At 41.2% G+C, this 16,413-nt stretch overlaps 1 protein-coding gene, 1 long non-coding RNA gene and 1 pseudogene across 3 annotated transcripts in view; 2 read left to right on the forward strand and 1 right to left on the reverse strand.

Moving 5' to 3' along the window:
* The window catches only part of TLCD3A (TLC domain containing 3A), a 60,186-nt gene that overhangs the window by 18,511 nt on the left and 25,262 nt on the right, over positions 1-16,413 (reverse strand). For both annotated transcript variants that reach the window (XM_056556912.1, XM_056556914.1), the window contains exon 2: positions 4,254-4,337. In XM_056556912.1, the coding sequence (XP_056412887.1) occupies positions 4,254-4,337 (84 nt within the window). The remainder of the gene's footprint in view (positions 1-4,253; positions 4,338-16,413) is intronic.
* LOC130355973 (uncharacterized) overlaps positions 83-16,413 on the forward strand; it is an 88,641-nt gene continuing 72,310 nt past the window's right edge. Inside the window, exons 1-3 of the long non-coding RNA XR_008888720.1 lie at positions 83-375; positions 4,278-4,401; positions 11,610-11,667. This is a non-coding gene — a long non-coding RNA (uncharacterized LOC130355973). The remainder of the gene's footprint in view (positions 376-4,277; positions 4,402-11,609; positions 11,668-16,413) is intronic.
* Positions 6,991-7,150, forward strand: LOC130359146 (U2 spliceosomal RNA; annotated as a pseudogene).

The raw sequence follows: 16,413 nt of genomic DNA on the forward strand, positions 1-16,413 counted from the left end.
CTATCCACAGGTACTGATGGATAGTGCATGGGACGCTGATTCCAATGAGCCCTACCTTACCCGGATCCGCCCGGCCGTTCGCCCGCAATCGTAGTTTTATTCTATGTGGAAATCTTGCTGTAACTGGCATGGGCGGGGCTTCTGCAGCTAACTGTCATTAACGTCAGCGCCGCTTATGAATATTCATCCCCCCTCCCTCCAGTTAGGAGCGGCAAAGAGAGGAAGAGCTGGAGGGAGGGGGGGATGAATATTCATAAGCGGCGCTGACGTCAATGACAGTTAGCTGCAGAAGCCCCGCCCGTGCCAGTTACAGCAAGATATACACATAGAATAAAACTAAGATTGCGGGCGAACGGCTGGGCGGATCCGGGCAAGGTAGGGCTCAATGGAATCAGCATCTCCCGCACTATCAGTACCTGTGGATAGTGCGGGAGAAAATATGTGACAGTTTTCCTTCAAGTAGAAGTAATTTTCATTTTTCTTTTTTGCATCCGTTGATTTAAAAAAAATGTTTTTCCACAGGAGTATCCCTTTAAATATCCATGCCAAATAACTACTTCCTGGGCCATGACCTCAGGAACCTAACAGATAAAAAGTACATATGCAGGTCTAAGTGGCCAAAATCAGGATTTACTGATGATTTTAGTTATATTTTAACTGATTTTTTTTTCACGTGGATGGGAATATCTATAGGTTTATTGATACTTTATATAGCTATATATGCACTTTTAAAATTCATATGTATACCTATTTATGCACTATGGGGGAGATTTATCAAAATCTGTGCAGAGGAAAAGTTGCCCATAGCAACCAATCAGATCGTTTCTTTCATTTTTCAGAGGCCTTGTTGAAAATGAAAGAAGCGATCTGATTGGTTGCTATGGGCAACTTTTCCTCTGCACAGGTTTTGATAAATCTCCCCCTATATACTTTGTATATTTTCCCCCTATTAGTAATAATATGTAACCTGAGCTCTGGGCATATACAGAGCTTTTTGACAACATTGCCCTGGTTGTGATCTACTTTTCTATCAAATGCTTTTTATAAAAAATCGTGGATTAAAAAATAGACTACTAGTGGTCCTTATACTATCTAGAAGAAAATCATGTCTGGCTGCATCATGTCGTCTTTGTCCCAGCTGAAGCAAAGGCTGGGGTAAAGTCCAGAAATTGAAGGCGGGACTAGAAATCATCTCTGCTCACTTCTGTCCTGTCATAGAAGAGGGGGTTAATGAATAGACATAGCACAGCACAGGGCAATCTCAGCATAGGGCGAGCTCAGTGCTTGCCTGGGACATGCTCCCTCTTGAGCACCATGGGTAGGTCCCCCTGTAAATAGTTACGGTAACCCCTGTAGGAAAGTCCTCTGTACATAGTTACCCTATAGGTAGTTTCCCATGTAGATATTTGCCCCCTGTAGGTGGGTTTTCCGGTGTATAATTTCACCCTGTAGGTAGGTCCCTTGTAGATAGTGGTCCTCCAGGGTAGGTATCTGTCCCCCTGTAGGTAGTAGTTCCCTGTAGGTAGTAGCAGCAGAATGACTGAAGGGCAAGGAGTCAACTCTCTGTATCTGAGGAAAGGGATTTAGGGGTATTATTTCAATATTTTTAGGTTGACAGACAATGTCATAGAGCAGCAGGAAATGCTAGTAGAATGCTTTGGGAGGTATTAGCAGTAGAAAGAGGGAAGTGCTCATGCCATTGTACAGAGCACTGGTGAGACCTCACGTGGAGTATTGTGCCCAGTACTGGAGAACATAAGTCCAGAAGGAAATAGATACTTTAAAGTAAAGGGAGTATTACTTTACTGAGAGAGTAGTGGAATAATGGAATAGCCTTCTGCAGAACATGCATGGGATGAGCATAAGGCTATAATTCATATAATAAAGGGCCAGGGACTATTCAGAGTATTCGGAATATTGGGCAGACTAGATGGGCCGATTGGATCTTATTTGCCAACACATTCTATAATCTATATTATATAATCTCTCAGTAGCTCTGTCAAGTGCATGAGGGCGAAGGGCAATTTTAAACCTAGCAATAGTGGTAAGAGTACCTTACCAATAAGGCTAGGTTCAGACTACAGAATTTCCGCCTGCAATTCCTCTTTGAAATTGCAGGCGGAAATTCCGCTGATAAAATGTATAGTGTAGTGAATGGGTTTCCGTTCACAAATTCACACTTCGGAATTTGTGAACGGAAAATCCGCTTGGAAATTTCTGCCTGAAGAATGGCGTTGCTCTTTCTTCAGGTGGAAATCTGCACGGAACACATTGCAGTCTATTGGAGACTTCAGTGTCCACGCGGTCCTAGCGCCGACTGATTCAGTCAGCGCTGGCCGCACTCGGAATCTCCGGGCGGAAATTTTCTGCCCGGAGATTCCGTAGTCTGAACCTAGCCTAACACTTAAAAAAAAAACCTAACTAGAATACAGCATTTTCACAATGCAAAATTGGCATCACATAGGGTCTCAGGACTAAGACTTTATGATTTTCTTGATAAAGTTTTGACACGTCTGGATGACATGTCAAAAGTTTTTTTTTTTAAATGACAAATACTTTAAATGGCCACTGTCAGATCCAACAACTTTTTATATGTTGTTACTAAAATTAAATGGCATAGGCATAAGGCTATCCTTCATATAAGAAAGGGCCAGGGACTATTCAGAGTATTTGTAATATGGTTGTTCAAAATTATTTGAATATATTTAATGAAAATCCCACCACTAGGGGTCGCCATACTTACTGGGACACTAACTAATCCTGCAGCAGTATCAGCTTGTCTTGTTGACAAGAGATGACTCATGGACAAGGCTGCATGACCCCGATACACCAATCACCTCCCACCACAAGGGAGGGACATGCCCCCTTCCCCTGAGGGAATTTCTAACACTGTGAGTTAATGAAAATATGTATAATTATACCGTATTTTTCTTCCCCAAAACTGGGGAGGGGGGGGGGGGGGGGGGGAGTTGGTGCATCTTATACGACAAATACACATTAAAACCCTGTCCTATCATGGCGGTCCCTGCGGCCATCAATGACGGGACCCGCAGCTAATACAGGACATCATTGATCGTGGTGATGCCCTGTATTAACCCTTCAGATGCAGCGATCAAAGCTGACCGCCGCGTCTGAAGCAAAAGTGACACTAACCCTGCTGCTCAGTTGGGAAGTTCGGGACCGCCGCGGTGAAATCGCGGCGTCCCGAACAGCTTACAGGACACCGGGAGGGATCTTACCTGCCTCCTTGGTATCTGCTCAATGCCGGGATCCCCTGCATGGCCGGCGCTCTCCTTCGTCTTTATTCGTCATCACGTCGTCGCTCACACCATCCCGTAATCCAATAGGAGTGGCGTGCATAGCGACGTGATGGCAGCGACGGAGAGCGAGGATACCGGGCAGTAGAGACGTTCTGGAGCGACGGGGACATGGCGACATCGATGGAGGGCAACATCCAGGGCAGCGGTGAAGAGCGGCGACTGGTCCGGAGCGGCGGGGACACGTGAGTATTACCTCCTATACCAGTGGTCTTCAATCTGCGGACCTCCAGATGTTGCAAAACTACAACTCCTGGCATGCTGGGAGTTGTAGTTTTGCAACATCTGGAGGTCCACAGGTTGAAGATCACTGTCCTATACTTTACATTGTATTTGGTTCAGAATCTTTTTTTTTTCTTCTAGATTTTCCTCCTTTAAAATTGGGTGCGTCTTATATGGCGAAAAATACGGTAGGTGATAGAGGCATAAAAATGAGATGTACATGGTCAGAATTAGAAGATGAATTAAATATACATTTTTTTTTTTGTGGGATCTTACAGGTAAGCGTCTTAATATTATATGTTCTGTGATCATTTTGAAAAAAAAAAAAAAAACCTACCACCACCCTTACACACTGCCCTACAGCTAAAAGCTTTTAGTACAAATCATGTGAAATATGGGTGAGCTGAAAAACTGGTTATAAATAAATAAGCAGATGTAATCTTTTTCTATCTTGTTTCCCATAATAAAGGCTATTAACATACTATAGATAATATCATTAAGAACATGGCTAATATATGCAAGCTAAAACATGTTTATCAAACACTCAATCTACATGAATATTGATATAAGGCACCTGAACAAATAAATATTCTAGACCAAGAAATAAGGTGTTAGCGGTGACTAGGCATTCCTCAGCTATACATCCTTGGGAGGCGCTTTCTCTGATAATTTCAAAAAATATACTGCATATACGAAATGTTCTCTTGCACTTACCTGTCAAATTTCACATCTTTACAGGAAGTTATAACAATTATCCCAGAAACAGCAGCAAGAGCTCCTTGAACGCAGGAAACAACTCTGAAAAACAAGAGATGAAAGAGAAGCTAAAATGTGTCTTTATCTTTTGGTCAAACTTTAAAAGGTTGTACAAAACATAAGATATTACTACCAGCCAATGGAGTCAAACTGATTTGATACAAAGGATTAGAAGTTTTATTATTATTATTATTATTAATATGTTGCACAGGGGATGCCTAAGGCTACATTATACAGAATTGTTAGCACTAGCGCTAGTCACAAGGCTCTGCATGTGTTATAACAGCCACAATCCTTTTTTTACCTCCTTTCTATTACACTTTTCTCATAAGGAAACATTCTTGCAATACTTGAAGCTTAACTTTACACTATATTAAAAGGATACTCCTCCCCTAGACATCTTCTCCCCTATCCAAGGGTCCTCTGCAATCTCCCTGCTGCAGCCGGCATTCGTTTAGAGCATCGGGTGCAGTGCCGGAAGCTTGTGATGTCACGACCACGCCCCCTCAATGCAAGTCTATGGGAGGGGGTGTGACGGCTGTCACGCCCCCTCCCATAGACTTGCATTGAGGGGGCATGGCTGTGACATCACAAGCAGGGAGTGACCATGATGTCACGAGCCTCCGCCCCGTATCGACCAGTCATCCGGTACGGAGTGAAGTTCGCTCCGTGCACCGGATGTCTAGGGTGCCGCAGCCGATAGGGATAGGAGATAAGATGTCTAGGGGCAAAGTACCCCTTTAAGGTAGTGTTTCACATCGCAGTTAATAAAGGAAGGACTTACACTTCTCCTCCCCCTGACTTTGGCTCAAAAACTGCAGTGGCAGTTCTCCAAAAACTGAAAGAAAAAAAAAACAAATGGAAACTTAGCCAATCCCTTGTTACGTTCCTTGAGGGGTGTAGTTTCCCAAATAGTATGCCATGTGTTTTTGTTTTTTTTGCTGTTCTGGCACCATGGGGGCTTCCTAAATGTGACATGCCCCCCAAAAACCATTTCAGCAAAATTCGCTCTCCAAAATTCCATTGTCACTCCTTCCCTTCTGAGCCCTGTAGTGCGCTCGCAGAACATTTTACATCCACATATGAGGTATTTCCTTACTTGAGAGAAATAAGTTACAAATTTTGTTGGGCTTTTTCTCCTTTTACCTCTTATAAAAAATAAAAAAAACTGGGTCTACAAGAACATGTTAGTGTAAAAAATGAAGATTTTGAATTTTCTCCTTCACTTTGCTGCTATTCCTGTGGAACACCTAAAGGGTTTACAAACTTTCTGGGTGGGATTTCGAATACTTTGAGGGGTGCAGTTTTCATAATGGGGTATTTCTAACATAAAGACCCTCAAATCCACTTCAAAACTGAACTGGTTCCTGAAAAATTCTGATTTTGAAATTTTCGTGGAAAATCACTGCTATCCTTTGTGGCGCTCTAATGTCTTCAAAACGTAAAAACCCTGTCAACTTTATGATGCAAACATAAAGTAGACATATTGTATTTGTGAATAAAAATATAATTTATTTGGAATGTCTATTTTCCTCACAAGCAGAGAGCTTCAAAGTTAGAAAAATGCAAATTTTTCAAGTTTTTCATGAAATTTTGGAATTTTTCACCAAGAAATGATGCAAGTATCGACCAAAATTTAGCACTAACAAAGTAGAATATGTGACAAAAAACAATCTTGGAATAAAATTCATAAGTAAAAGCATCCCTGAGTTATTAATGCTTAAAGTGACAGTGGTCAGATTTGCAAAAAATGCTCTGGTCCTTAAGGTCAAAATGGGCTTGGTCCTTAATGGGTTAAAGAAGTCTCATTGTATTGCAATAAAAAATACATAACTACAGTAGTATCCTTTTCTTTTTACAAGGTTATTTGATAACATGTTTATACATGGTGAATGAATGAACAGGAAAATAACAGGTTAAGTCAAGAGAGTCATACACACTTACAAGTTTGTAGTGCCCTACTAGTGAAGCCTAAGATCAACGCAATTCAAATACAATCTGACCTTGACAAAGACTATACCTTTCTTTATGTTATCATAGCATAATAATCTCAACTTCACCGCCTGATAACAGTCCAGGCACCAACAAAATATCTGGCAGCTTAAAATAAAAAAAATAAACATATTTGGTATCACTGTGTGCAGAAATGCTATGTCTGAAATTGCTGATTTTTGGTCACATCCCATCTAAAATAAAAAATAAAAAAACACCCTAAAAAAGTGACCAAAACACATATACATAAAAGTGGTACTGTTAGAAACTACAGATAATGGCAAGAAAAATGAGTCCTTAAACAGCCCCATATATGGAAAAATAAGAAAGTTATAGGGGTCAGCAGAGGGTTAGCAATGCAATACAGTAACACACAGCACTAGCTGTCAAATTTATCATATGCTGTACGCCATTTCATGAATTGGACGCACGTCAGCACTTTCACAGCAGAAAATTATAAAAGGATATCAACAAATAAAAGCTTTGTATCATTCACCAATCGCTAGAAAAAAATGGGAGGAGCATTCAGCTAAGTGTTTATCTCCCTGTTGCTTTCCATGCTGTAGGTGATAAGCTCCATAGACTTTCTCTACAATCTGTCTCCTGCAGCAAGGAGAGAGACATAGAACGAAGTGCTAAGCTGAGAGCTTCACTCTACTCATTCAGCCAAACAGTGGGGGTCTCAGCACGCATACCCCGACTGATCGCTTCTCGGCCTTTTGGCTAAGATCAAGTGTAGTATCTGTTCTTATCAGTTTTCATGCTGGTGGGGATGGGTGCTGCATGGAGGATGCAGGTGTACCAGGGCTTTCCGGGGCTGGTTCTGAGGAATCAGCTCGACGGCTGCCCCGATGTGACCTGTTCCCTCCGGGTCTCGCCATGAGGCTGAGAGGGTCTAGAGCCGAAGTACTTTTGTGCCTCGGGGAGTGGTGACCCCGAGGTGCCGAAACTCACTGGGAGGATGGGCTCACTGAGTTGAAGCACGGGCACCATAATCTCTTCACCTTGTGGCACTCACCTCTTGATTCCCGGCCTTCTGGCTAGGATCAGAGAAATTTTTATAGATCCGGCCGGATGTCCGGGCAGTATATCTGCACACATTCACTTATTTATTTCTTTTTGTCTCACTGTGTCACTTTTTGCGTGTTGTATGTTCACAGGATTTGTCAGGATGCGGTAGCCCTTCTGGGTGTCCCTCCTGGCGGTCTAGGGGAGGTGTGTGTGGCCATTAGGTTCCGCACCTCCCTGCAAACACCCTGGGTACTCCTGCTTTGGCAGGGTACCTACCGTTATCGGCTCTGCGGGCAGATACCTTGGCTAACGCCAAGGGGGATGCCGGGAGCATTTGTGGTCCCCTAGTAGCTTCGGCGAAAAGGGACATCGAACCTGGAACCTCGCAGGTACCTTTTGGTCCGGAGGCGAAGGGTAAGGTTTGTTGGGGGCCTCTCTCCTATCGGAGAAGGGCTTGCGATAGACCGCATCCTTTGTGCACGTTTTTTTAGTGTAACACGTTTGCACTTTTTCTTGCACTTTGGGTGAATCGAGAGCACGTTCCTCGGCTTTAAAAAAAATAAAAAATAAATAAATAACCTCGACCGATCAAAACTTTTTACTAGTTTCTATGAAATGTCCAATTTTACCAATACTGCATAGTAAAATCTAAAGCATAAAGTGAAAGTAGATTTAATAAAAAAAAATAAAGCAGATGTAACAGCTACACTTGTTGATATTTTTTCATTGCAAATACATGCTATTTATCAGCTAAAAAAACAACATATAGCTTACACAAGCAAATAAGTAATGCTTTCTTTTTGTGCACCTTACAGTCCTGAATCTGAAATACTTTTTTAAAGGAATTTTCTATTTTAAAGGAATTAAAAAGACATTTCAGCTTAATATACAGTAAGAAAAAAATACACACTCCGAAACAAAAATATTTGTGAAGTGATACCCCTTTGGCATGGAATCTGGATCTCACAAATCTGTAAAACTTTATGGAGAGGGGGCATGGCTCTCAAGTTGAACCAACACATTCACCCGGATATGCAGAGTTTATGTAGTAAGGTGGGGCTGAGCTGTGATGAAGAGATTGTGGTTAAAGGACCTGTGATATGGGGGAAGCAGGTGAATAAGGTGTTTTCGGCCTCAAGCCGAAACAAAAAAGAGGCTAAAAATGGAAGGGTTGTGACTTGCATAAGGGACATGGCGTGTGGGAGGGGTGCGGCTTGCAGGCTGGACAAACTCACTCACCAGGAGATGCAGAGCAGAGCTTGTGGTGTAAGGCACCAGAAAAGTCTCAGACTTGCATGGGACTTTAGCAAAAAACCATGACCCTTGGAAATGGTAAGGTGAGCCAAGTGCGTTTATGGTTGGTATAGCTACAGAACAGGCTAGGGGATAGCCTTTGTCCAATAGTAATAGCTCTTGTAGGGACACATTGTAGCCCATTCTTAAATACAAATGCAAAAGCAGGATCAGCACTAATCATAGGAATATACTTTTGTACAATATAGCATTCTAACTTAAAATCTTTGTCTAGGGTACAGTTGCGTCGGGCTCGTATCATCTTCCCTACAGGCAAATTTTTAGTTACATGGGGGGAATGACACGACCCTGCGTGTAAAATCGAATTTGCCACGGTGTCCTTTTGGTAAGTAGTAGTAATAATTTTACCCGAGGGGCAGTCTCCCACCAATCTCAGATCTAAAAACGGCATGGTTCCTGTATCGTGAAAGACAGTGAAACGGAGATTTACATAATTAGAGTTAAAGTAATACACAAATTCCTTTTTGGCTGATACATCGGATCCCCAAATAAAGCAGAGATCATCGATGTATAGGCCATACCATTGGATACAAGATACTAAAGGATTATGGTGGGCGAAGAGAGTCCCCCTTTCCCACCAACACATATATATGTTCGCGAGATCGGCAGGAAAAAGTTCCCTTCAAACACAAAAATTCAACAACTTAAATAATAAATTCCTGCAGATCACCAATTAATGACAATATGTTGTGAGGAACCAGCTCATTGCAACTCTAGCCTTATCATGTGGTATGACTTGGTGTCACCGGGTGTTGTACCACAAGAAACAACCAAAAGGGACCTATGGATGGAGGAAGTGGGTATCTTGTACCACAAGATACCCACTTTTATTAAAGATGCCAATAGCCACCCCAAGGTTCACAAGGTTTCTGAAGTTCCCGTGTGCAGGTGACGATTGGGTCGCTTTGCAAGGGCGATGTAGATGTAGAGATATCCATCAACATAGTCATATTAAGTTTCCCATACAGACCCTTGTTGAGAATGACTATAGCGCCACCTTTGTCCACTTGTCGGAGACAATGTCGTCCGATTTTTCCAGGTGTTCCAAGGTCTTTCTCTATGAATATGACATATTATTTTTGCTTTGCCTAACCTCTTTAGACAATTTACATACATCCCATTAAACTGCCTCCTGAAAGTTGTCAAAGTCTTTCCTTGACATGACAGAATAAAAATCAGTATTCATGACAATGAATTAAGGCACAGAGTCACTGCTATAAATTGTATGCAATTGTAGGAGGTCAGAGCCCTAAATTCCTCAAAGGAAAAACCTGCTGTTTTACCTGTAACTAAAGATAACTTGAGATAACAAATTATGTTCCTCACACACAACTGCATTCAATTGCAATTCATTTATGTCAGAAGAATTAGGAACATCAAACACAATTATCGGACATAGCAGTCAGGACATTAATAGCTGAAAAATCTTTCCGTAACGTAATGTTTCTAATAAATTTATTAATGTCCCGTTAAGTCCTAAATAGGTCTAAATTAAATGATGGGTAATTGGACAAGCCCTGTGACAGCAATGAAAGCTTCAGAACTTCAGAAAGTAACTTGGCGGACAAGTTAAAGACGGGTACAGATCTCACCTCCTTTGGCTGTAGAGAGTCCCGCATCTTGGCCAGCCGGCGCTTCCCCCTAACTTAGTGTTTTTTGATGAAGTGATGTTCTCCGACACTCTAGATGACGTTGGCAGAGGGGAGGAGGAAGCAGCCAGAGTTCTCGATCCTGACACCACTAAGGCTCTCTCACATCCGCCACAGACTCAGCGGACTCTATTTCTGGTGAGGTAAAACTCACCTTAGAGTCCGTTAGAGTTCAAGTTAATGGATGTCTTTACATACAGGCCCTTGCGAAGCGTCCAAACCGTTAGCTTCACACGGGAACATCAGGAACTTTGGGATGGTTACTGGTGTCTTTAATAAAAGACAAAAGTAAGTATCTTGTGGTGCAACACCCGGTGACACCAATTTTTCATTCCACCCCCAAAGTTCATAAAAACACATTTCCTCCTACAATGCGACCTTTTGTGGCTGCCATTTCATCACTGAACGAACGATTATGTGCGTGGGCCGAAGCCATGCTTCAGCCGTTCATTGGTGAGATGCCAGGCTACATTAAAGCAGATCCAACAAAATTTTTTCTTAAAATATATCACTCAGTACCTAATCCTGACCATGTCCAGCCCATTTTTGGAGTTTGGTGTGACATTATGTCCAATTTGCTTTTTTTCCTCCCTTTTTTGCTTTAGTTCCAATACACACAAAGGGAATAAACATGTGTATAGCAAAACATATGTTACTGCAATCCTTTTCTGTGAGAAATACTTAATTTTCTTGAAAAATTTTAGGGTGCCAACATTTACGGCCATGACTGTATATTAGTCATGACAGATTAAATAAGAGACAGGATGTTATATAACGGAGATAACATCATATTCTTGTAGCCTGTTGTATTTGGTTACTTAGATATTTTCCATTTTTAATATAGTTAGCATAAAAATATGACTATGTCATGATGTGCTTTCTTCACTAATCCACAGGTTTGTCTGTCCGGTTAGTATGCGTGTGTTCACACACTGTTGCTGGTGCACTTTTAAATGCCTATAGGCTAATGGTTTTAGTAAGTTATAATAAAGTTGTTATTAAATATGCTTGTTGCTAGCAATGGTATGAGAATCTCACAGTTTTGTATTCTATTTTCCACAACATTATTATGCTTTTATTGGCTATTTTGTATTTTCTATATTTGAGGTTATTGTGCGTCACTCTGTTACCAATGCATTGTGAACTTGTGTCAGTTTTATATATAAAGCAACACATCATCCAAGAGAGAGCTGCTGTGCTGCACAATCTATTTAAATCTCTTACTATTGTAATATCCTTCTCAGTCTGTACTGTAACAAGTTGTTGACAGATTTACTATAGCATTACTCATCACATGGCAAAGTACATTTACATGTGACTGCTCAACTGTAATAATTCTGTTTTTCAGATATGTGCACATTTATGCAGAAAGAATTTTTCCTAATCTCATGATCCATTTCTCACAGGTTAGTACATTTGCTAGTTGCGGGGTATGCATTTACATAGGCAGAGAATAGAATGTCAATTCATGGCATTCTGTTTCCTGTCACATGGTGATACATATCACATTATCAGGAGATGCTATAAAATTGCCAGTTGTTCTAACAATCCAATTTTAAGCAAATTTTTACTGACAAGTCTTATCCTGTGAAAAATTAGACTGGGACCACGCACAGTATTTTAGTCAGCATTTTGGGTAAAACCAAGAGTGGAACTGAGGCTAGGTTCACATCGCGTTTTTACCAATACGGGACCGCATACGGCTGGGGGGGGGGGAACTAAAACCTTGCGCTCCCGTATCCCTGCCGTATGCCTCCCGTATGTAATTCATTTCAATGAGCCGGCCAAAGTGAGTCGCTGACTCCGGACGGCTCATTTTTGCCCCGTATGCGGTTTTTCCACCGCACCTAAAATCGTAGTAGACCACGGTTTGAGGTGCATTGGAAAAACGCATACGGGGCAAAAATGAGCCGACCGGAGTCAGCGTCTCACTCCGGCCCGTATTGGTAAAAACGTGATGTGAACCCAGCCTTACACAGAGAAAAACTATAATGGAAAGATCTGCAGCTTTTTTGTTGTTTTGAAATCACTCTTACTTTTTCCTAAAAATACTGATCAAAATACTGTGTGTGAACCCAACCTTACCATCAAAATTCCACCCTTAGGCTTATTTCATATGGGAATAATTTGGCTATATTTTCGCATCTATATTATAGCCACCAGTCCCGGACTGGTCACCGGTCTGATGACAGATGTCAGTCCAGGACTTGTGGCTTTAATGTGAACAAATTACACCTGTGTGAAACCCATCCAAAAATAGAAAATATCTGTGATTACGTCTTCAGCTTTAAAGGAGAAGTATCATGTAAAAAAAAAAAAAAAACATATCCCCTATCCAAAGGATAGGGGATGTTTTAGATTGCGGGGGGGTCCAGGCAATCTTCTGTTTGGAGCACCCGGGGGGGGGGGGGGGGGGGGGGCCACACCCCCTCCATATAAGTATATGGGAGAGCCATTTGGCAATCTTCGGCTCTCCCATAGAGCTATATAGAGGGGGCGTGGTGGCCCACGCTTCAGGCTGGGGTCGTGACATGCCGCTGTGAAGGAGAGCCAGGGCTCCAAACAGGAGATCGCAGGGGGCCCCAGCACTTTGACCCCTCGGGATCTAAAATATATCCCCTATGCTTTGGAAGTTTTTTTTACATGATAATTCTTGTTTGATGATTATATTTAGTAATTTTACGTGTAAGCTGCTTATACATCAGAGTATTTTTGTTTACCCTGTTTGCCAAGAAACTGGTATTACAGAATACAATGTTCACCAACTGAACAGAAGTTACTGGTTATTTTTGCAAAATATTATTAGCACCTTTAGAACTTGGGGACTCCTTGATTTTTATAATTGTTACAGCTGTGCATCGCGAAACCTATAACGTTTTCTTCCAACATACCTATATGAGGGTTTGTTATCTGGTGTTACCATTTTAAGGTACACATAATGCATTGGTAAAGTTAGTTAATTTATTTGTGAAGGTAATGGAATGAAAAGAGAGATGGCTCTTTATATCCACACTTAAAATAGAAGTCTTATTGAAGCTGGTCCTGTATACCTGAGCCTCTTGTCCCCAGTTGTGGCTCTCTCATACTTCAGCTCCTCCTCATAGTACCCATCCTGCATAGGAGCAGGGCTCTTGTCCTTACTGACAGGCTTGTGTTTAGGGTCTTATGGATGGATACTTTAGGCTTCTGCACTTATAAAGTAATAGATCCGCAGTGTATTTTACCCTGGGGATCCACTGATGACAGACCCTTTGGTGTGCCTCCTGCTGTTCCTGTGTTGTCTGCTTGTAGTAGCAATCCGCTTCTATGAGCAGACACACAGAGACCTGAGGTAGGCCGAGAGTGGGCGAGATGTCTGAGTACACTGCGCATGTGCACGATGACTTGTATGTCCCTGTGTGTCTGCTCGTCCCTGTGTGTCTGCTTGGAGATTGCTCCTACGAGCAGACAACTCAGGCACAGCAGGAGGCACACTATAGAGTCATCATTGGCAGATCCGCAGTGTCAAATAAGCTGCGGATTAGTTACATGTGAACCCACCCTTAAACAGATTTTAAATGTGACATGTTCTCTTTAATTTAAGATTGGTAAGGACTCCAAGCTTTGAGTGCCAAACTATTAGTGGCTCCCCTTACAGCAGGTGTATGGCTCATGTGTCCCATGCTAACATACATGTAGTGCACCCTTAAACCTGGCATATAGAGAATATTAATCTACTGAATTATTAATAACATCCAAAATACTACAACAATATAATACTCTACCACAAGGGGGTTATCCTTGATAGAACATTTTTTTTTTTTTTTTTTAAAGAATGCCCACATTAAACCAAAAAAAACTGGACTTACCTCCTGCCGCTGCTTTGATGCCTCTGGTGTTCTGGGAACCAGCCCCCACTCCAGTCTTCTTCCTGCTTCTTGTAGTCTTCATGTCACACTGCCACTCAGCTAATCGGCAGCTGCAGCAATGTCCTGCATCGGCTTGTAATAACCTGAGCGGCATTGTGCCGGGGCTCAATAAATCACACTGCCGCTCAGTCTATTACCCGCCAAGGTGGTCAATGTGACGAGTCAACCACAAGAAGCAGGAAGAAGACTGCAGCAGTGGTCGGGATCTGAATATTGGAGGCTCCAGGGAAGCGACGGGAGGTAAGCACAGTTCTTGTATGCTTGGGTTCATTTCATGCCAGCATTCTGGGTAAGCTTGTTTTTTTTTTATAAATAAGTAAAATAAAAAAGTTCTATTCCAGATAATCCCTTTATATATCACTGGAAAAGGAGATCTCCCTATAGGACCACAGATTGTAGGAATACTATTATTATAATGGACATTTTTTTTACACCACTCACACATACAATGAATCCTCTTTGAGACGACCTTTTTGGGCTGTTTTTTACTGATGTAAAAGAAGAAGAAAAAAAAAAAGAAAACTGGCTCAAAAAGTGGTCTATTCACCTTCTAAAGTTTAGAGTAATATGCTAATAACAATGTGGGAGATACACTTTCCTTCATGCTTTCATTTCCACTAAATATACAGGATCTTAATATGATATATAACTAATATAAAAAAAAAACGTATTCATACCAGCATAATGAAAAAGAACAAGGTAAAAATGCTGCACTTGGGTCTTTTTTTGCATGGCTCATTTACAACAAATCATACCTGTATCAGTATACCTGATGGTCTGATCTGTGAGCAGCAAGTTATGGAGCAATAGTAGCTGAGCAGATAGATCTGTAGTTTCGTGGGAAAATTAGTAACGGATACAATTCACTGCTCCCTCTGGGCTTATAACTCCAATGAGTCTAAAATACTACTTCTCAACATAGATGACCCTTCAATCCAGCTATCATTTTATATTACCAGGGGGAAGATTTGGTTAAATACACATTTTCCCTATTTTTGCCACAGCAGATGACATGCAATATTGCGATGTCCATATAATATATGACAGCCCCTATGGCGTCCATATGCCCTAATAAAATATATTAACACTGACATATTTAAGGGACTTTATTAATAAACTTTAAATATGTCCACGTCATAAAAGTGTATATAATCCATTCATCACACTGATCTGTATTAGTACTTTCTGTTGCAGTATTAGCGCATTCAAAAATGCAACAGGAATTGCATAAAAAATTTTTTTTTGTAACAATTTTGGCTCCTAAATTTTTTTTATTTTAAGTTTGAACTTAGGACTTTAGGTACCTAGGTATTTTTTTGTCCCTACTTTGCTACCACTGACCTGAGCACAGATCATTTTTTCTGCAAATATACGGTTTCCCTATGCACATCAATTGGTGTGTTTTAAACAGTATAATGCTCCACATTGGCAGTCCTTGAGTAACCTCTTTTGTGTTTTTGTGAGTGGCGCAGTGGAACCACTGTTTTAAAATTCATGTCACACGGGATTCAACAATATAGCAACCATCCACTTTCTCCAGTGGTTGCTACTTAGCTTTCCCAGACTCCTGAATACCAAATCTGCCAAGTTATGCAATCACACATCTTCCTTGCCCATACCAATCCCTGTATATCTAGAAAGATTTGACATTCAGGAGTCATTAATATAGAAATACCTGTTACAGCCCTACTCATTTACATGTCAATATCTGATGTTAGTATGAGATATTTATGTTTATCAGAATAGAGGTTGACAGGGACAAACAGCAACAGGTGTTAATAAACATAAACCTATGTATTTCATGCTTCTAGGGTAGAAATGTTCCATACATACAGCATCTGATTGTGAAACTGCTCAGAAACTGTGCACTCACTGAAAACTCACAGTACAGTGCACTCACTGTACTACAGACAAGGGTGCAATGCACTACACATACCCCCACCTATATCGGAATGTATATACACACACTGCTATACACATAGGGGGGTATGTGCAGATGTGTTTAGGGCAGGTGTTTTCTACAGACCCTAGGATGCAATGCTCTGCAGTCTGCATACTATAACAAAAAGTAAAAAGTGTAAAAAATAAAATAAAATAAAAAAAAAGTTTAATAAAGTGTGTGTGTTTCACTTTTTTCTCTCTATTTTTTTTAAACATTTTTTAGGTAGTACTACTACTCCCAGCATGGAACAGACTGTTCCATGATGGGAGGGAATAGTAGTACCTGTGCTAATAGACAGATCG

This window comes from Hyla sarda, chromosome 2, assembly GCF_029499605.1.
Source record: "Hyla sarda isolate aHylSar1 chromosome 2, aHylSar1.hap1, whole genome shotgun sequence".
Lineage (NCBI taxonomy): Eukaryota > Metazoa > Chordata > Amphibia > Anura > Hylidae > Hyla > Hyla sarda.